Source organism: Loxodonta africana, chromosome 13 (genome assembly GCF_030014295.1).
Source record: "Loxodonta africana isolate mLoxAfr1 chromosome 13, mLoxAfr1.hap2, whole genome shotgun sequence".
Lineage (NCBI taxonomy): Eukaryota > Metazoa > Chordata > Mammalia > Proboscidea > Elephantidae > Loxodonta > Loxodonta africana.
Window position 1 is genome coordinate 13,714,913 of NC_087354.1, and position 22,772 is coordinate 13,737,684.

At 40.2% G+C, this 22,772-nt stretch overlaps 1 protein-coding gene across 6 annotated transcripts in view; it reads right to left on the reverse strand.

Moving 5' to 3' along the window:
- ASB7 (ankyrin repeat and SOCS box containing 7) overlaps positions 1–22,772 on the reverse strand; it is a 66,372-nt gene that overhangs the window by 40,065 nt on the left and 3,535 nt on the right. For 5 of the 6 annotated variants that reach the window (XR_010317355.1, XR_010317356.1, XM_064296248.1 and 2 more), the window contains 3 exons: positions 16,234–16,354; positions 15,854–15,973; positions 10,844–11,105 (listed from right to left, as the gene is read on the reverse strand). Coding sequence is in view for 4 of the 6 variants with exons in the window: in XM_064296248.1 (XP_064152318.1) it covers positions 10,844–11,054 (211 nt within the window). In the remaining 2 variants the exon portion in view is untranslated. The remainder of the gene's footprint in view (positions 1–10,843; positions 11,106–15,853; positions 15,974–16,233; positions 16,355–22,772) is intronic. The other variant, XM_003413909.4, reaches the window with a different exon arrangement.

Genomic DNA, 22,772 nt, shown 5'->3' on the forward strand with positions numbered 1-22,772 from the left:
TTGCTCCCTCCTCATGTTTAGTCCATTGCCAAACCCTGATGGCTCCACTTCCAAAACATACCCAGAGCCTACCACTTCTCACCACAGCCCCTGCTACCACCTAGAACACTATCATCTCTCGTCTGAACTAGTCCAAAGCTTCCTAACAGGTCTTCGTATTTCTCCTTTGCTCCCCAAAATCTACTTTCCAGAGTAACCACAGTAAGTGCCTATCATTCTTCAGTTGAAAAGCATTTCACAGCTTCCCATTCTCACTCGGAACAGTCCAAAGTCCTTTTCTGAGCCTTCGAGGCTCTACGTAACATGGCCCCTAACTTTCCCTTCAGCCTCATTCACCCGCCTCCCCCATCATCTCGCTCCAGCCCACTGTCGTTGCTACTTCTAGAAAATGCCAAGCACATTCCCACCCTTGGGTCTTTGCAGCACTTACTGCTGCCTTTACCTTGAACACTTTCTTCCCAGATACCTGAATGGTTTGCTCTTCATTTCTTTTAGGTCTCAGTTCAAACGTCCCATGAGAGGCCTTCCCTTATTTAAAACAGCGTCCTGTACCTCTTTATCGTGGTGCTTATTACCACCTGGCATCGTGTTGTGAGAAGCCGTCAAGTTGGCTCAGACTCATAGCAAGCCTGTGTGTAACAGAAGGAAACACTGCCTGGTTGCTCACAATAGTAGGTATATTTCAGCCCACTGCTGTAGCTACTGTATCAATCCACCTCGTTGAGGGTGTTTATTTTGTTAACCTTATACTTTATCAAGCATGATGTCCTTCTTCAGGGATTGTTCCCTCCTGATAACATGTCCAAAGTACGTGAGATAAAGTCTCGCCATTCCTGCTTCTAAGGAGTATTGTGGCTGTACTTCCTCCAAGATGGATTTGTTTGTTCTTCTGGCAGTCCATGGTATAGTCAATATTCTTCACCAACACCATAATTCAAAGGCATCAGTTCTTCTTCAGTCTTCCTTTTTCATTCTCCAACTTTCACATGCATATGAGGCTAATGAAAATGCTGACTTGGGTCAGGCACACCCTTAGTCATTAAAGTGAGAGCTTTGCTTTTTAACATTTTAAAGAGATCTTTTACAGCAGATTTGCCCAAAAGAACATACCATTTGATTTCCTGACTGCTATAAAAAAAAAAAAAAAAAAATTTTTTTTTATTTCCATGGGTGTTGATTATTAATCCAAGTAAAATGAAATCCCCGACCTTAATATTTTCTCTGTTTATCACGATGCTGCTTATTGGTATGGCTGTGGAGAATTCTTCTTTTCTTTATGTTGACGTGTAATCCACACTGAAGGCTACAGCCTTTGACTTTCATAATTAAGTGCTTCAAGTTGTCTTCATTTTCAGCAAACAACTTTGTGTCATATGCATATCACAGGTTGTCAATAAGTCTTCCTCCAAGCCTGATGCTGTATTCTTCTTCATATAGTCCAGCTTCTCGGATTATTTGCTTAGCATACAAATTGAGTAAGTATGGTGAGAAGATACAGCCCTGCCGCATACCTTTTCTGATTTTTAACCATGCACTATCCCCTAGTTCTGTTGGAACAGCTGCCTCGTGCTCTATGTACAGGTTCCACATGAGCACAATGAAGTGTTCTGGAATTCCCATTCTTCGCAATGTTATCCATAACTTGTTACGATCCACACAGTCGAATGCCTTCACATAGTCAATAATTAACACAGGTAAACATCCTTCCAGCATTCTCTGCTTTCAGCCAAAGCCCTTCTGACATCACCAATGATATCCCTCGTTACACATTCTCTTCTGAATCCGGTTCGAACTTCTGGCAGTTCCCTGTCAATGTACAGCAGAAGCCATTTTTTAATTATCTTCACAAAATTTTGCTTGCATATATTAATGATATTGCTCAATAATTTCTGCATTCTGTTGGATCACCTTTCTTTGGAATGGGCACAGATATGGATCTCTTCCAGTTGGTTGGCCAGGTATCTGTCTTCTAGGTTTCTTAGCATAGATGGGTAAGCACGTAAAAAGTTGCATTCGTTTGCTGAAGCATCTCCATTGGTACTGTAATTCTTGGAGCCTTGTTTTTCACCAGTGTAGCTTGGACTTCTTCCTTTAGTACCATTGGTTCTTGATCATATGCTACCTCCTGAAATAACTGAATATCAACCAATTCTACTTGGTACAGTGATTCTGTGTATTCCTTTCATCCTCTTTTGATGCTTCCTGTGTTGTTCAATATTTTGCCCAAAGAATCCTTCAATATTGCAACTTGAGGCTTGAATTCTTCAGTTCTTTCCGCTTAAGAAATGTTGAGCCTATTCTTCAATTTTGGTTTTCTAACTGCAGGTCTTTGCACATTTCATTATAATATTTTACTTTGTCTTCTCGAGCCACCCTTTGAAATCCTCTGTTCAGCTCTTTTACTTCATCATTTCTTCCATTTGCTTTAGCTACTCTACATTCAAGAGCAAGTTTCAGAGTCACTGACATCCTTTTTTTGTCTTTTCATTCTTTGTCTTTTTAATGACTTTTCACTTTCTTCATGTATGACGCACTTGATGTCATCCCACAACTCGTCTGATCTCCGGTCATTAGTGTTCAATGCATCAAATGAGTTCTTGAGATGGTCTCTAAATCCAGGTGGGATGTACTCAAGGTCACACTTTGACTCTTGTGGAACTGTTTTAATCTTCTTCAGTTTCAACTTGAACTTCTGCATAAGCAATTCATGACCTGTTCTGCGGATCTGACTGAGGATATTGAGCCTGACCTTGTTCTGATTGAGGATATTGAGCTTCTCCATCATCTCTTTCCACAGATGTATTCTGTGTATTCCATGTGGCGAGGTGCACACACAGTCGTCGTTATTGTAGAATTCTACCATGAGATCTCCACTGTTGTATCTATCACCAAGGTCTAATTTTCCAACAACTGATCTTCTTTGATACCAATTTTTGTGTTCCAAAATCCATTAATTATCAATGCACACTGACTTGCATGTTTGATCAATTTCAGACTGCAGTATTTGGCATTAGTTTGGTACATAAATTGAAGATTGAATTACCTGGCATCATATATTTGTTTTGTTTTGTTTTTTACCATCTCCTTGTGCCATGAGGGCAGGAACTTTATTTTGCTCCTGCTTTTCCCGGCCTCAGAACAGAGCCTGGACAAAACAGGAGCTCAGTAAGTATGTCTTCAAAGCAGGACGCAGAGAGATGAGACTACAGGCCTGAGTAGGCATCAGGTTCACCTGCTCTTCATGCCTTATGTATGGGGCCCTTCCAATACAGCAACCCATTATAACCAGTGAACTTTCTAAAATACCGATCTACTTCCTCCATTCCTCTCTTTCAAATGTTTCAACTGCTTGCCACTCTTTCTAGAATGAATCATTGGATATGCTCCAGCCATATTAAACTTTGTCCAGTTCCTAAAATCAAACACGCTCCCTCTCTCCTTCAACCGTTCACACTCAAGTGTTCCATCTGCCTGGAATAATTCCATATCCCCATCCTTCTAGCCCCCAGCCCTGCTTTGCCTTTCAAAATTTCAATTCAAACCTTACTTTCTCTAGGAAGCCCCATGCTACCCCTAACAGACAGCGGGGTCCTTGTTATACACGCCACTTACCTCACTCTATTGCAGTTGCCTTGTTTTCTTATGGGCAATACAGAATCATTAAGAGTGGATTTACATTCCAGTTTCACCTTCTTCAGGAAATAAATGACCCTGGGCTAATTAACTAACCATCTATTTCTGCTTTCTCAAAGGGGAAACAGGAAAAATGACAATACCTATCTCACAGAGTTGTAGCAAGAAATTAGGCCTATATTAAATGCTCAGTTAATTGCTGGCTATAAATCTATGTGCCCACTAGACTGTGAAGTGCCAGAAAGCTGGCACCACACTAGTGTGCTCATCTCTGTATCTGAGCGACTATCCAGAGCCTGGCATAGATTAGGTGCTCAGTGAACTTTTGCTACAACTATGCAAGAATAAGTGGTTTATACAGACCAACTGACCACCTCGTTTATCTACATGAATTCTATTTCTCTGCCTCATTTACACACACACACGCACACACGCACACACACACGCACACACACACACACACCTTTGTTTACTGGGTGATTCCCTGACTTTCCCCATTTGGATCTCTGATTTCATTTCACAAAATAAATGCATTAACAGGAAAGGATGAAGCTTAGAAGGTCCTAAAGAAATTAAGTGGCTTTAGGAAAAGAACATGTATAGGCATACCTCATTTTACTGCACTTCAAAGATGCTGCATTTTTTTACAAATTGAAGGTTTGTGGCAACCCTGTGTTGATCAAGTCTATCGGCACCATTTTTCCAATTCCAACAGCATGTGCTCACTTTGTGTCTCTGTGTCATGATTTGGTAATTCTCACAATATTTCAAACTTTTTCATTATTCTTATATCTGTTATAGTGATCTGTGATCACGGATGTGTGATGCTCCTATTGTAATTGTTTTGGGGCTCTACGAACCGCGCCCACATAAGATGGCAAACTTAATAAATGTTTGTGTTCTGACTGCTCCACCGACTGGTCGTTTGTCTCTCTCCCTCTCCTTGGGCTTCCCTATATGACAATATAGAAATTAGGCCAATAAATAACTCAACGATGGCCTCTAAGTGTTCAAGCGAAAGCAAGAGTTACACATCTCTCCCTTTAAATCAAAAGCTAGAAATGATTAAGCTTAGCAAAGAAGGCATGTCTAACGTCGACGCGGGCCAAAAGCTGGGCCTCCTGCACCAGTTGTGAAGTTGTGAACGCAAAGGAAAAGTCCTTGAAGGAGACTGAAAGTGCTACTCCAGTGGACACACGAAATCATGGTAAGAAAGCAAAACAGGCTTGTTGCTGATATGGAAAAGTTTTAGTGGTCTGGATAGAAAATCCAAGCAGCCACAACATTTCCTTAAGCCAAAGCCTAGTCCAGAGAAAGGTGCTACCTCTCTTCAATTCTACAAAGGCTAAGAGAGGTCAGGAGGCTACTGAAGAAAAGTCTGAAGCTAGCAGAGGCTGGTTCGTGGAGTTCAAGGGAAGAAGCCGTCTCCGTAACACAAAAGTGCAAGGTGAAGCGGCAAGTGCTCATGTAGGAGCCGGAACAAGTTATCCAGAAGATTTAGCTAAGCTAACTGATGAAGGTGGCTACACTAAACGGCAGATCTTCAATGCAGACAAAACAGCCTTATGTTGGGAGAAGCCATCTAGGACTTTCACAGCTAGAGAGGAGAAGGCAATGCTTGACTTCAAAGCTTCACAGGACATGCTGAGTTTCTTGTTAAGGGCTCATGAGCTGATGACTCTACACTGAAGCCAATGCTCACTAACCATTCTGAAAATCCCAGGGCCCTTAAGAATTATGCTAAATCTACTCTGCCTGTGCACATCTGTTTATACGTTTTACTGAATATTTTAAGCCCACTCTTGAGACCTACTGCTCAGAAAAAAGATTTCTTTCAAAATATTACTGCTCATTAAAAATGCTCCTGGTCACCTAAGAGATCTGACGGAGATGTACAAGGAGATTAATGTTTTCATACCCGTTAACACAACATCCATTCTGCAGCCCATGGATCAAGGACTAATTTTCAACTTTCAAGTCCTATTATTTAAGAAATATATTTTGTAAGGCTATAGCTGCCATAGATTGTGATTCCTCTGACGGATCTGGGCAAAGTTAAGTTGAAAGCCATTTGGAAATGATTCACCATTCTAGATGCCATTAAGAGCATCTGTGATTCACGGTAGGAGTTTAAAATACCAGCATGAACAGGGGTTTGGAAGCAGTTGATTCCAACCCTCACGGATGACTGAAGGATTCAAAGCTTCAGTGGAGGAAATAATTGCAGATGTGGTGGAAATACCAGGAGAACTGGAATTAGAACAGGAGCCTGAATATGGGACTGAACTGCTGCAATCTTATGATAAAACTTTAACGGATGAGGAGTTGCTTCTTCTAGGTGAGCAAGGAAAGTGGTTTCGTGAGATGGAATCTACTCCTGGTGAAGATGCTATGAACACCACAGAAACAACAAGAAAGGATCTAGAATATTACATAAACTTAGTTGATAAACCAGTGGCAGGGTTTGAGAGGATTGACTCCAATATTGAAAGAAGTTCTGCTGCGGGTAAAATGCTATCAAGCAGCGTCACATGCTACAGAGAATCTATCTGGAAAGGAAGAGTCAATCGATGTGGCAAACTTCGTTATTGTCTCACTTTAAGAAATTACCACAGCCACCCTCAACATCAGCAACCACAACCCTGATCATTCAGTGGCCATCAACATCGAGGCAAGATCCCGTACCATTAAAGTTTACGACTCGCTGAAGGCTCAGATAATGGTTACCACTTTTTAGCAATAACGTATTTTTTAATTAAGGTATGTACTTTGTTTGTTTAAACACAATGCTACTGCACACTTAACAGGTGGCAGTATAGTGTGAACTTAACTTTTACACGCACTACTCTACCCGTTGCCATCTAGTCAATTCCAACTCATACTGACCCTATAGGACAGAGTAGAACTATCCCATAGGGTTCCCAAGGAGTGCCTGGTGGATTCGAACTGCCAACCTTTTCATTAGCAGCCATAGAGCTTAACCACTATGCCAGCAAGGTTTCCTGATAGGCACTAGGAAACCAAAAAAATTCATGTGACTCGCTTTATTGTGGTATTCACTTTATTGTGTTGGTCTGGAACTGAGCCACAGTGTCTCCCAGGTAATCTCACCGCAGCACTAGCCCATTTTCAATAAATTTTTTTTTTCGACAAAAGGTGCAGTCTTGCCTCTCTCCAATTATCTTATGTAACTGGCCAGCCTGTTCTTTTTGTTTGTTTTTGTTTTTTCTCTCTCTCTTACTTGTTGGGAACAAAACAGACATGAATTCTATCCTCAAGAAGCTTCAGACTAACTGGAGATAAAGACATTAACAGAAAATTATAAAACTAATGCACCATGCTTGTGATGGGTGCTGTAATGAAAAGGTACAGGGAATAAGACCACCATGTAGCAGAGGCATCTGACCTAATCTGGATGGTAAGAGAAGATTTCCCTGAGAAAGTGGAAAGTGAGACTTGAGAGACGAATAGGCATGAGGAAGGTAAAGGGGCCAAGCCTGGGGTGGGCTTAAGAGTGACCCAGGCATAGTCAATCGGCATAACATAGTTCTTAAAGTTGATGTATTACCTCCCAGTATGTTGAGTAGTGTCTGGGGGTCTGCAAAGCTTACGAGTAGCCATCTAAGATACAACTATTGGTCTTTACTTGTCTGGTACAAAAGAGAAAGAAGTAAACACAAGAATCAGAGAAAGAACTGGACTATGGAACTGTCTACATGAACCACTGCCTCCTCGCCCTTGACATGAGAAGAACTAGATGGTACCTGGCAACCACTACTGAACATTCTAATAAAGAACATGATAAATGAATAAATAAGGGAGAAAAATGTGGAACACAACTTCAGATTCTTAAAAAATCCTATTGAAGCTGAAGGAGTCCCCAAGACTATGGCCCTGAGTTACTTTTCAAATCTTGAATTGCAACTATCCAGTGAAGTCACCTTTAAACTAAAAGTCACCTTTAAAATAAATAACAGTTTAGCCCAATGAATAAAGGCTGTCACCCGTGAGTACCGGGTTTTTAAAAACAATTTTTTTAATTATCTATATAAAACCAAAGGGTCAACAGCTATCACTTTAAAGCATAGGTGAGAAGGTTGTGGAGATAAAGTCAATGGAAGTAAAACAACTAGGACAGAAACAATGAGAACGTTGACACAATGTGAAGAATGTAACCAGTGTCACTGATCATTACGTCTAGAAACTGTGGAATGAGGGTGCATTCATTTCCACCAAAAATAATACAGAAAAAAAAAAGGGTGACCCTGGCAATCACTGGATGCATGAGAGAATGCCAGAGAGGCTGTGGCTCATCGCTGAGGATGGAAAGTAAGCAGAGGTAGACAGTGCAGGGCCTTGAAGAGAGCATTCAGGGTTTTGGACTCATCCTAAGAGAAATAGGAAATTCCTGATGCATTTTTACAAGAATATAATTTAATTTTTAGAAGATCGCATTATTTGGAGATGGCTGGAAGGTGCAGGATAGGATGCCGGGTTGAAGGGGACCTCGGGCAACAGAACCCCTTGTACAGGGGAGGGTCACAGTCAGTAAAACACAGTCAGTAAAACATAATTTATGTTCAAAACACACACAACACGATACCACATTTGCTTTGAGTACATGTAATAATATCAGGAAATGCTCTAGAAAGTTAAACACCAAAATCATATTCATGGTTACTTTTGGGCAGGGTCAGGCAGACCAGAATAGGGAGTTAATCAAGTGGGATTGTGGTTTTATGTCTTTTTTTTTTTTTTTTTTTGGAGGATTTCTTTTGCTTGTAAGGAGACAAGATCATGTATCCTAAGAAACAGAGCTTTTTAATTATTTTTTTTTAAAAGTGAGGATGGCACACAAGTATTGGTCTCTGTCCATCTGGAAAACATGAGAAAGAAGGGAACCCAAGAATCAGAGAAGGAACTGGACTACAGGGCTAACTGTCTATATGAACCACTGCCTCCTCCAACCTTGAGACCAGAAGGAACTACACGGTACCCAGTTACCACTTCCAAACGTTCTGATCAGGGACACAACAGATGGATCCTGATATAAAGGGAGAAAAATGTGGAAGAAAACTTTAAATTCTTAAAGAATCCAGACTTACTGTGCCTATTGAGGCTAGAGGAGCCCCTAAGACAATGGCCATGAGTTACTTTTCAAACCTTGAATTAAAACTATCCCCTAAAGTCACCTTTAAACTAAGTAACAATTTAGCTCAAAAAGTAAGGATTGTCACACTTGAGTATTGCATAAACAAACAAAAAAAGTCACCTTTATAAGACCAAAGGGACAACAGCTATCTTTAAAGCACAGATGAGAAGGTTGTGGGACAGGTAGCTTAAGTTAATGGGAGTGAAGCAACAAGAACAGAAATAAGGATAATGTTGACACACTATGAATAATGTAACTAATAATTATGTCTAGTAACTGTTGAATGGGAGTGGGTTTTGCTATATATATATATTTCACCAAAAATAAAATATTAATAAAAAGATAAAAGTGAGGCTGGCAGAAAGGAAGAGGGACAGGACTAGTGGAATAAAAAACTGTGTGTTCTGGATTGGTAATAGTTGTATGAAGTATTCCCAGAATTTTAAGTGTTCTGATTCTACATCCATCCTTTCGTTTTCTCAGATCTTCTCCTGGCATCCCTCTTACACTGCTCCTTCATTAACTGCAGAAAACAGGGGTTGATGGCAGCTCACGTTTTAGGGAGAAAGGGGTATGACCAAGAGTGGCAGGGAGGGATAAGACAAGCCACAAAAGACGCAGCCCAGCGGATGGCTGCTTCCTGTCAACAGTCAACTATTTCTGGCACGTAATTCCCATCCGGGGCGGGCACTGAGGCATCTGCCTAATGCTCGTCTCAGGCCCAGCACCATCTTAAAATTAGTTCATGGTTACATCCATAAAATTCATATGTCTACACAATTCATATCACCCTCATGAGACCTGTGGAATGTCTAATACTTTATGTACTTCACTATGCAAGCAAGCGTGTCTATTCTTGTAACAAAGTATACCCTAGAAATGAAAACGAATTACTATTAACGAGCAAATCAGGACCTAGCCCATGTAGAACTTGAAGTCCAATGAAGCTGCTTTATGCCATGATTATGAAGAAAATATGGGTACAATAAAGTAAATCAAAATTCACCTAGATGAAAAGTAAATTCGTGTAGCACAAATAACAATTTAATTTTTTTTTTTATGAAAACAAAGTTTTCCTAAGCAAAAACAAAATATCAAAGCAAGGTTTTAATTGCATCTCTCTCTCTCTATATGGGGAGACCTGATGGTGTAGTGGTTAAGAGCTACGGCTCCTAATCAAAAGGTCGGCTGTTTGAATCCACCAGCTGCTCCTTGGAAACCCTATGAGGCAGTTCTACTCTGTCCTGTAGGGTCACTATGAATTGGAACTGACTCAATGGCAATGCGTGTATATAAACTCGCTGCCGTCGAGTCAATTCCGACTCATAGCGACCCTATAGGACAGAGTAGAATTGCCCCATAGAGTTTCCAAGGAGCACGTTGTGGATTTGAACTGCTGACCTTTTGGTTAGCAGCTGTAGCACTTAACCACTATGCCACCAGGGCTTCCGTTGTGTATATACATGTGCGTGTGTGTGTGTGTGTCTGTATACATATATACTCAAAATTAGACTTCAAATAACCAATCTTTTTGTACGATACCTAGAAACTACGCACAATTCTGAAAAAGGTTAGTGCTACAAGACAATAAAAAAAAGCATCAATAAAAAGATGTAAATTCAAAGAAAAGAGTATTACTAGGGTCATGATGTTTAAAGGGACTAGGTCTGTCTGCATGAGCAATTATCAACGAGGAAAGCTTGTGCCATTCTCCACTGTGGTTACCACAGCCACTTCTGCTTTTGAAACACAAGCAATTAGACAAATCTAAGAAGAACTGATTAGTTGGGATAAAGGGGAAACCTGGCTGTATATTAATTACAGTGGCAGAGGAAAAAAAGAACATTCACCAAACTGATCTCTTAAACAATCTGGTTTAAAATAAAACTCAGGGTAATTATGAAAAATCTTCACAAGAGAGAACAAAATGTTGAGTACTAATTAAAGGGAAACATTAAAAATTGCATCCACACACACATGCATACACATATTTTAAACTAAATATCATTTCATTTGAAGTTTCTACTTGGGAAAAGGGTTTGCTTCTAGTAAACTCACCTCCGTGTTCCAGAAATACTCGGACACACCTCTCTTTGCCTCTTGCTGCGGAGAAATGAAGCAGGGTCCAGCCATTAGCATCTCGGCCATTTGGAGAATAGCCTTGCTCTAACATCTTTCGTACTGTGTGAACATCCCCAGCAGCCACTGCAGCCTGAATCTGCAGTTCTTCCTGGAGTTCAGGGTTCCTCCGGCAATGGTGGTGTAACATCCTAGCTGAGTCCACTTTTCACCAAGGATTCATTAGGTCACAGGGATCAGCCTTTAAGGGCAAAATGCATGACATTTAGAATAACTGGCACCTGTGTCCATTAAATAACAAAAAATTTTCCACTGCTAAATCACGTAAACTTTAGTAATAATAGCTCGTACTATGACTAATTAATAAACATGTATATGTTCAGATCAAAACTTCCAGCAATTTCCCTAAGATTACAAAGAATTTCAAAAAGAAACCCAGGCTTAAATCTCTGAACTCCTAAAATGAAATTTCTCTCGTGGCCTTCTAAAACACTCAAAGCAAACAACATATGAACATAACATCATTATTTTAAATAAAATGGGGGTGACACTAGGCAGCAAAAGATGAGGTAAACAGAGGAGTCAGATGAAGACCCACCTTAGAGTTCTGATTTAGCTGATGCACCACTGATGAGATTTAAGTAATACGCCATTCAAGGGTCTGAGTTAGTAAACAAGGAGCATCAAATCCACAACTCGTAGACTGTACAGCCAGTCACTGTCAAGTCTGACTCATGGCGACCCCATGTGTTTCAGAGTACAACTGTGCTCACAGGGTTTTCAATGGCTACAAGCTTACAGATATGTATCATCAGCTCTTTCTTCTGAGGTGCCTGTGGGTGGATGTGAACCACCAACCTCTCAGTTAGCTGCAGAGCACACAACCATCTGGACCACTCAGAGACTCCTAAGGACTCTTAACTAAGCATTAAAAAAAAAAAAAGCAAAACTCTTTAGGGTCCATTCCTAAAGTATTTCAACTATATTTTATTTATTTTCAGTCCAAAGGGTGGAAGGTTTGGGGTGCAGAGAGGGAAGGGTGTGGGAGGGGTTAAATAAATTACAGTAAAATGTTTAGATGATATTTACCTTTCTTTTGCTTACTTCTGCTCCACTTTCTACTCTCCCCACTGTGTTATCTGATGCCACATCCTCTTCTACACTTCTCTAATTTGTTTTTCAGATGTTTTACTCTACATTCAGAGTTGTTGTTAGGTGCCGTGGAGTCGGTTCCGACTCACAGCGACTCTATGTACAACAGAATGAAACACTGCCCAGTCCTGTGCCATCCTCACAATCATTGCTATGTTTGAGCACACTGTTACAGCCACTGTGTCAATCCACCTCATTGAGGGTCTTCCTCTTTTTCACTGAACATCCTACTTTACCAAGCATGACGTCCTTCTCCAGGGACTGCTGCCTCCTGACAACATGAGATGAAGTCTTACCATCCTTACTTCTAAGGAGTATTCTGGCGGTGCCTCTTCCAAGACAGATCTGTTCATTCTTCTGGCTGCCCATGGTATATTCAATATGCTTTGCCAACTACATAATTCAAAGACATCAATTCTCCCATCTTTATTCATTTTCCAGCTTTTGCATGCATACGAGGTGACTGAAAATACCATGGCTTGGGTCAGGCACACCTTAGTTCTCAAAGTGAGATCCTTGCTTTTCAGAACTGTAAAGAGGTCTTTTGCAGCAGATTCGCCCATCATAATACATCATCTCATTTCTTGACGGCTGCTTCCATGGGCGTTGACTGTGGATCCAAGTAAAATGAAATCCTTTACAACTTCAATCTTTTCTCCGTTTATCATGATGTTGCTTATTGGTCCAGTTATGAGGATTTTTGCTTTCTTTATGTTTAGGTGCAATCCATACTGAAGGCTGTAGTCTTTATTTTCATCAGGAAGTGCTTCAAGTGCTTTTCACTTTCAGCAAGCAAGACCATGTCATCTGCGTATTGCAGGTTGTTAATGCATCTTTCTCCAATCCTGCTGTCATGCTCTTCTTTGTATAGTCCAGCTTCTGGGATTATTTGCTCAGCATACACCCCTGACCCATACCTTTTCTAACTTTAAACCATGTAGTTACCCCTTGTTCTGTTCAAAAGACTGCCTCTTGGTTCCTGAGTACAATAAGTGCTCTGGAATTCCTATTTTTCACAATGTTATCCATAGTTTATTGCAATCCAGACAGCTGAATGTCTCTGCATAGTCAATAAAACACAGGCAAACATCCTTCTGGTATTCTCTGCATTCAGCCAAGATCCATCTGACATCAGCAATGATATTCCTCATTCCACATCCTCCTCTGAACCTGGCTTGAATTTTTGGCAGTTCCCTGTCGATGCATGCTGCAACCGTTTTTGGATGATCTTTATCAAAATTTTACTTGTGTGTGATATTAATGATATTATTCAACAATTTCTGCATTCTGTTGGATCTCTGCATTCGTTTGCTGAAACATCTCAAGTGGTACTCTTTCAATTCCTGGAGCCTTGTTTTTCGCCAATGCCTTCAGCACAGCTTGGGCCTTTTCCTTCGGTACCATCAGTTCTTGATCGTATACTACCTCCCAAAATGGTCAAACGTCCACCAATTGTTTCTGGTACAGTGAGTCTCTATATTCCTTCAACATTGCAACTCGAGGCTTGAATTTTTTCTTTAGTTCCTTCAGTTTGAGAAATGCTGAGTGTGTTCTTCTCTTTTGGTTTTCTAACTCCAGGTCCTTGCACATTTCATTATAATTCTTTATTTTGCCTTCTCCAGCTACCCTTTGAAATTTTCTGTTCAGTAATTCTACTGCATCATTTCTTCTATCCGCTTTAGCTACTCTACATTCAAGAGCAAGTTTCAGAGTCTCTTCTGACACAGATTTTGGTTTTTTCTTTCTTTCTTTTCTTTTCAATGGCCTTTTGCCTTCTTCACGTATGTTGCCCTTGATGCCAGTCCACAACTCCTCTCGTCTTCGGTCACTAGTGGTCAATGCGTCAAATCTATTCTTGAGATGGTCTCTAAGTTCGTATTTTGGCTGTCATGGATTATGCAAAGTAGCACAATTCAAATATTCAAAGCAGCAAGATCATTTAAGACTATAAGAACCTAAGCAACCTGTTTGATTAACCACATGAAATATTATTTTAAAGGAAATGTGGTACAATTGCTTCCCACTCTCTGTAATAGGTCACAAAAGCGCTTGAATCCAATATAAAATGAGCTCTCCTTCGTGCAAACAGGAAAAGTCTAAATTAAATTGGTGGAAGTTTGCACCTTTTATGTGTGTCTATACAAAAGAAATTTTTTTGATGAGTTTTTTAAAGTTGTAAGTAAATACAGAAATTTTAACTAACATGTAAAAGAGCTTCTAGAAAGGCATTCTATCTGGGCTAATTTTAAGAAACAGATTACACTCGTCTCTTAATTAGTAGCCTCCAGTTCCAAAAATAAACAATGTATGTGATAAAACCCTTTCAAGACATTTTGTTCTCATGTGTAGGGTAGACATTTCCTGATAATCTCGTTACCAATAATACCTTATCCTGCCGAACTTCCTATTAGACATGATACAAAGGTAAACTTAAGCCTAGCTCACGTCAAATCGTCACGGTTTAAAGAGCATATTCAAATGTCCTATGTTTTATACATAGAAAATGGTGTCCTTACACATGCATAAGTGACATAATTTAAAAATAGCAGCCTAATGCTACAAATAGCTATTTCCTCAGAGAAAATCCGGAAACAAAAGATTTCCTGATAATGTGTGTGAGGGGGCAATCTTTCCAACAAGCCGAGCTATGGTCTTCTCCGCTCCTCCCCTGCTAGCATCTTTAGGCTTCAAAACAAACCATCCCCTTATCCCCCTCACCTAATAGTTTGTCTAAATAAGCAGCAGGGTTTCAGAGATATAATTCCAGGCTTGGCACCCACATGTCTGACCCACCAACCACCTTGCCTCAGTGGTCAAGTGGGAAGATCTACGTCGTGCCCTGTGTAGTGCGTGTGTGAGTGTGCCTGTGTGTGTGTGCCTGTGAGTGTGAGTGTGCCTGTGTGTGCCTGTGTGAGCGTGCCTGCGTGCGCGCTGCATGTCACGTAGGCTTTGGAGGTATAAAAATGGCTGGAGGAGGGACTTTCGGAGTCCCTCAGCTAAGGTGCTTGGTGGGAACACATAGCAATTTTCTCTTCCCACCTAACTAAGCCTACCTAGCCAGGGAGGACTGGCTGAAGGCAGACCCTGTTAGTCCCCTGACTCCAGTACAAAGTGGAACACGGCGTAGAAGAGTCAGCATCTCCACCTGGACAGCCGTTTACAAGTCATGGGCAGGGCTGACTCAAAATGGATCCGTACTGCTCTGGAGTGCTGTGTGCTTCTTGTTGTCAGTAGTAAAATCTACTTTCCATGAGCATCTTGTGGGATTCAGAGGCATCTTGTGTTCCAGGAACACTGTGTGTGTTTAGGCTCCGATCAGAAGGACATGATATTCATGGAAGAATCACTATTAGCAATCGGTCCCCTTTCTCTAATGGCCGTCTGGCTATTTAGGGATCCAGGGCAATCTGTGAGTGCATCGCAATTTGTTTTCTTAATAAACATCATTTTCCCCCATTTCATCACTTACTTTTTCTACTGACACTGCAATTAAGTCCCTTGTCTTAAAAACTTTAAATCCAAGAATCCTTTAGAATAGTTTTTACTTTTTAATGCCTTAAGAAAAAATGTTGATGACCATCAGGAGAAATTAATGAAATTATTATATTCTTATTACAATCATCGTAATAAGCATGTTTGAATGTGATGATTGTCTTAGTGCTTAAATGAAACCTACCATGCAAGGAAAACATTCAAGCATTATCAAAGCAAACCCGGATTTCTTTGAGTGAGTGCCGCGTTTAGGATGTATCAGCTGACGCAACAGAGAAAAGTAAAAGCTAAATGGTTCTTCCCCAAGACAGCAGAGATGAGTCTGAATCCAGCCCTAAAACTTACCTTATGATCGAGTGTCCCTTGTCTTGGTATAGGTGTTGCCTAATAACCATTGTGCACATACAGCATCGTGGAGAGGGGGCTCAGTGTGTGTCCAGACTACAGACCGTAAGCTTTCTTAACCTGAAGTCAAGAAAAAATAACAATCAAAGGAAAATTCCTAAAAAGAACAATCATAGCTGCCTGCAGAGTCTACCCTTAAAAAAAAAAAAAAAAAGATGAGCTTAAATTTCAGCACTTCAGAAGATCTACAGAGTAGAAAAAGAACTCAGATCGATCTTAGAGAAAGTTATCTCACTATGTATTTTAATCTTCGAGGTGCTTTTTTTTTTGAAAAGGCAGCTTTTTTAAATAAGAGTAACCATGAGAAAAAATGTACATACTTGGAATTTGGATGTAAGTACAGATTCTTCTTTCTCTTCTATTCAGAATACGTATTTCCAGATTTACTTCATTTGAACAACTTTTTAACTGCCAGTCAATCCATGCTCTTCCTAAATAGGACTAAAGTGAGAATATGTGTATTCATTTATGGTGGCCGGATACAAAATGAAATGTATGAAGACTAAGGAAGATTGTATCTTTAAAGGTTGGTTCTTCATATGTCCTAAAGGCATCATGTTAATCACTTTGAAATTACCATTTTTTTTTTTATGTATGCACCAAAGTCCCTGAGTGGCGCAAACTGTTTGCACTAGACTACTAACCTAGAGGGTGGTGACAGGAAGCCACGCAGCGTTGCCACGGAAGGAAGGCCTGGTGATCTGCTTCCACAACAATTATAGCTACGACAACCCTATGGAGTGGTTCCACTCTATAATACACGGGATCCCCATGATTCAGAACTGACTTGATGGCAACACATTTGGGTTTTTTTGTTTTTACATACACGTCAGGTTATGCAAAGCATTAACAACAGTTGTGTTGGCTCGCCACTATGAGTTCTGAAAGGACACTTTCTACATCTAAGAGAAAAAGGATCTTCCTCCCTGTCAAATCCTAGCTCTGTGAATTCCATTAAGGATAAGGACCTCCACAAAGAAAACTATCACACGATACATCAGAATCGCTCTAAGAATTACTTATGGGGAGAGCTGTTGCCCCATTCTGGTGGCTTTGGGTGTGCCAAGCCCTCCACCACTTAAACTTTCTGGCAGAGAGAGGTCGGGCTAGCTGGCGACCTGATGTGTTGTGGGCAAAAGCAGTAGTCGTAGTTGCTACCAGCTGCAAACCATCTGAACTACACAAATTGACCAATTTTCGACCAATCCAAATCCGTACAGTCCATTTGTAACCTTTCTTCTTGTCACACCTTATTTTTCCTTGTCAAACTTCCCCAAAGGTCAAAGGCTTTGCCGACTTTCACTTGGAAATAAAACTTGGTCTAAAACTATGTGTACTATTCCTAAATAGAATAAATAATTTCTATTATTTCCAATAAATGACACAATCAGAATGCCACCTACATGAAAAGCTGTAAAAAATACATTTCCTTACAGAAATGGCTGATTCTAAGACTAGGGCAGGAAATACACAAGATGAGCCTGGAGTATTTTTTAGCGCCAGAAAGTAAGAAAGCACACACATAAAAGCACAATGACAGGGTATATCAAAGGGCCAAAGCTAGAACAATTTGAGTGACAAAATAAAGGTGTACTTGATTGTAACTCAACATACAAAATAAATACCAGCAAGTCTGTATCGATATTCTCTATTCGTCCCTCAAGGAGATGAAGCGTAACTCCCCACACGCCATAAGTGTGGATTGTGCATAGCGATGTCATTCCAAAGAGTACAGTAAAGAAAGGTGAAAAAAAGAATAACTTTACGGTGGAGAAACCAGACAAACGCTACCTCGGCCAGGTGACTAAGGTCAACATCTACGGTGACAAGTCACGTTGACAGAATGGTATGACAACTTAACTCTGTGAACCTTCTCCCCAAAGCCCATAACCTCAGCCTAATCATTAGATTAACATCAGACAAATTCCAATTGAGGGTCATTCTACAAAATACTCGACAAGTACACCCTTGAAAACTGTCAAGGTCATTAAAAACAAGGACAGTCTGAGAAACTGTCACTGCCAATAGGAGCCTAAGGAGACATGACAACTACATGTAATGTGATATGCTGGATGGGATCCTGGAACAGAAAAAGAACACTAGGTAAAAAAAAAAAAAAAAAAAAGTAATAGAACTATGGAAATCTGAAAAAACAGTGGCCTTTACTTAATAATAATATTGGTTCATAATCATGACAAATGTACCACACTAACGAAGATATTAATAACAGAAAAATTGGGTATCAAGTATATGGGGACTCTCCGTACTGCCTTATTTTTCTAAAAACCTAAAACTATACTAAAAGTTCATTTTAAAAATGTAGGACAAGGCCTCCAATGGTGAGCCTCAGGCATTTCCACCAGGATATCTGGTCATCCTTCACATGAGCTATGTCATGGATTGAACTGTGTCCCACCAAAGTATGTTAACTTGGGCCATGATTCCCAGTATTCTGTGGTTGTCCTCCATTTTGTGATTGTAATTTTCCTGTATGTTGTAAATCCTGTGGTTAATGAGGCAAGATTAGATTATGTTAAAGAGAATATGGTGGCATTATAACACCCTTACTAAAGTCACATCCCTGATCCAATGTAAAGGAAGTTTCCCTGGGGTGTGGCCTGCACCACCTTTTATCCTACAACAGATAAAAGAAAAGGTAAGCAAGCAGAGAGGGGGGGACCTCATACCACCAAGAAAGCAGCACCAGGAGCACAGCATGTCCTTTGGACCTGGATCTCTGTGCCTGAGAAGCTCCTTGTCCAGGGGAACACTGAGGACAATGACCTTCCTCCAGGGCCGACAGAGAAAGCCTTCCCCTGGAGCTGACACCCTGAATTTGAACTTTGTAACCTACTAGAATGTGAGAGAATAAATTTCTTTGTTAAAACTATCTACTTGTGGTATTTCTGTTATAGCAGCACTAGATAACTAAGACAAGCTACATCTACATTTCCAGAACTAACATTACTGGATGTTACTGCTAAGTGTGTCCTCAGCACCCTTTGCCTCCCAAGGGAAGTGGAAATGGTCGAACATGGTTTCAAGTCTGTAAGAAGCTGTGTTGTTTTGGGGTTCCATCCATCCAATATCACTTCCATGGAGGACTGTGGGGGTGAAGGGAAGGAGGATATGAGAGCTGGGGGTTGAGGAGGATATAAACTGACTAATAATACTGAAGCACTTACTGATAAAGATCAAAAACTACAGAGCCTTCTGTATGGATTATACCTCAACCTAAGGAAAACAAAAATCCTCACAACTGGACCAATAAGCAACTTCATGATAAATGGAGAAAATATTAAAGTTGTCAAGGATTTCATTTTACTTGGATCCACAATCAACACCCACGGAAGCAGCAGTCAGGAAATCAAACAACGTACTGCACAGGCAAATCTGCTGCAAAGACCTCTTGAAAGTGTTGAAAAGCAAAGATATCACCTTGAGGACTGCGGTGCACCTGACCCAAACCATGGTATTTTCAATCACCTCATATGCATGCAAAAGCTGGAAAATGAATAAGGAAGACCGCAGAAGAGTTGACGCCTTTGAATTGTGGTGTTGGCAAGGAATACTGAATATACCATGGACTGCCAAAAAAAAATGAACAAATCTTTCTCAGAAGAAATACAGCCAGAATGACTCTTAGAAGTGAGGATGGTGAGACTTTGTCTCAGGTACTTTGGACATGTTATCAGGAGGTAGCAGTCCCTGGTAAAGGACATCATGCTTGGTAGAGTAGAGGGTCAGCAAAAAAAAGGAAGACCCTCAATGAGATGATGGACAGGGTGGCTGCCAACAATGGGGCTCGATCATAGGAACGATTGTGAGGATGGCGCAAGATCCAGCAGTGTTTTGTTCTGTCGTACATAAGGACTGCTATGAGTCAGAACCGACTCAACAGCACTTAATAACCACCACCAATGTTAAGGTAGGCTTTATCTTAAAGATAAAGTGACTGAATTATTTCTTCCCACAAGAAATACGCACTGGTTTAACTTGTGAAAATTCCTTATGTGCTACTTCAATCAAACGAATGTCTACTGAATGCCTGATAGGCGCTAAGCATAGTGCTAGGCCTAGGCACAGGCACTATCACTGGGTAATATTTTAATAAAAACTCTGCAAGCTTAAATAATTTTAGAAATTTTAAGATTATTTTTCCTTGTTCTGACAATACCAGGCGCTCTAAGTAATAACTATAAATTTAAACCATAGACACCTTCTTTATATGTACCCAGTACATCAGTCTTCACAGGAAAAAACACACACATACCACGTGCACATGATCACTGGAAGCTGCAATACCTTGAACCATGGGGGACAGTAATTCCTTACCAAGATATCTTGATAGTCCAAAGCATCTAACATGTAATTCAGTTTCTCTTGGTATTATTTTATGAGCAACATGTAATAAGAGCGTAGCTGTTCGTGTACATATAAATAAGTGGGGGGGGGGCAGGGGAAACAATCCACTGAATTAGAAAGTAAATACTATATCCAGTGGTAAAGGTACCTGTTAAAAACTACAGAGAACTCCAGGTATGAGAATGGAAAAGAGCCTATTTCCTCTCAGGGGTGCAAGTCTAAAATCTGACAGCTCATGAAAGTCACCTATGGTAAATAAACAATAAATAAATGACTGATGACGGAGGTAATTTTCTAAATATTCATTGTAAATTGTTTTAAAGTAACGATGACTTGCGGACTCAGAACTCCTGATACTCTGAGGGTACAATCTTTACAAATTCCATCCCAGTCAAAAACACACACACGCGCGTACACACACACACACACACACACACCAGATTTCAGAATTACATCAAAATGAACCATTTCCCCAATGCATATTACTTTTATGTAGGAAAACTTTTTGCCTAAGGTTAATATTGTGTTTAAATTTTGTTCATTTATCTTTTCCACACTACATGGGGTCAAAAGAAAACAGTCTAGGCTTCCCAGCTTTTATACTGTTGACCCTATTAGAAACTATAAATTTATGTAAATTAAACCCCTAGTTTAAAACTCTGGTTTCCTTAGAGATGACAAGCGAACATCATTTAAAACAAAAATTTCTTGTGTCACATAGTTAAAAAAAAAAGTCTATATTCTTAAGTATGAAGAATAAAATAAACATACAAAAAATGTATTTAAGGTCTGTGCAAAATTATACATTGTCACCAAATATGGCGTCATGTTCCCAACTTCCTTTAGCATAAATGATTAGTCATTAATGGCTTTTGGCATTAAGAGTCCACACATTTTTGATTAAGGGATGCAAGTTAGAGCTGAGTTTCTGATTTCACACACTAGAAACAAGGTAACAGCTTGCTACTCAAAAAAGAAATGAGCATTTCCTTGCAAAGTAAACAGAAATACAGGACAGCAAGAAAATAAGATCAGCAGCTCCAACTGTATTAGCTCTGAGAAAAAAAAAAAAAATCCACCAATGGCCCAAAAGACCTAAGAGCAAAGACTGGCTCAGAAACACCGTAAGGCCCAATCAGTGTGTGCAATGTGGCTGACACGTATGCCGAGGAGCTCACCTTGTCTCATCAAGAGCTTGTAGCCCACAATGCATTTACAAGTGTCATGTAGTATCATCACTCAACAAAGTCGACTTAGTGCTTATGTTCCAAATCAAACAAGGGTATTCCTATTTTCCCCAAATTACCGGACCTCGCTGTATAACGTAAGGATTAATCATGCACGACTCATCCATAAGTCACCTAAGTTCCAGCAGAAGAAACAATTTTCATGAAATGTGGATGAGGCGACAAAGAAAATTTTACAAATCACTCATACAGACATAAAGTCAAAGTTTAAGCCACCAGTACAGTCATGCGTCACTTAACGTCCACTATACATTCTGTGAAATAGAACATTGCGTGATTCGGACCTTGTGAAACACCGTATCGTACACTCAGCAAAGCCACCTGGGATACCTTTTGTTTCACTTTCAAATGGATACTCCTTTGCCTCTTGCTATCACTAGCACTGGTTTTGCTGCGTTTGGGAGGCAGGATGCACTTCACAGTAATATTTTCAAAAGAGAATTAAACAGAGATAACGCAACAACATTCAAGAGATGATACGTGACATTGGATGCTGCTGCCTACAAGTGAAAGCATGCACTCATACGATAAACTTTTTACTTGTAAATAGGGAGAGTTCACATCAAAATAACGATAGAAAGTACAGGACAGTACTTACATAAACCAGTAATACAGGCGTTTGTTATGACAATCAAGACATACGTGTTATAGGTTAAATACAGCGCAACCACTTTGTATACTACAGACATGAGATATAGGTGTTGGGTGCAAGAAGCTGTCGCGTTAGTTACCTACGGTTATGTCTGCTATGTTCTGTTCTTCAATTAGAATTTCTGAATTCTATTATAACCTTATAAGAGCACAGACATATCTGTGATTGGACACTGTTCCAACAGACATTTATGCAGCACATGACTGCATTATAAATGAGTGCTTGCCGTTACCCTATTAATCCTATGTCTGGCAGTATCATCTTGCGGTGGTCTTGTGTGCCTTTGAGTCAATTCCGACTCACAGCAACCCTATAAGACAGAGTAGAACTGCCCACAGGGTTTCCTAGACTGCAATCTTTATGGGGAGTCCTGGTGGCGCAATAGTTAAGTGCTGGGCTGCTAAGCAAAAAATCAGTAGTTCGAACCCACCAGTGGCTCCGTGGGAGAAAAGACCTGGGAATCTACTCCCATAATGATTTCAGCCTAGGAAACCATATGGGGAAGTTCTACTCTGTCCTATTGGGCAACTGCAAGTTGAAATCGACTCCAAGGCATATAACAATCTTTATGGGAGCAGATCACCAGGTCTCTTCT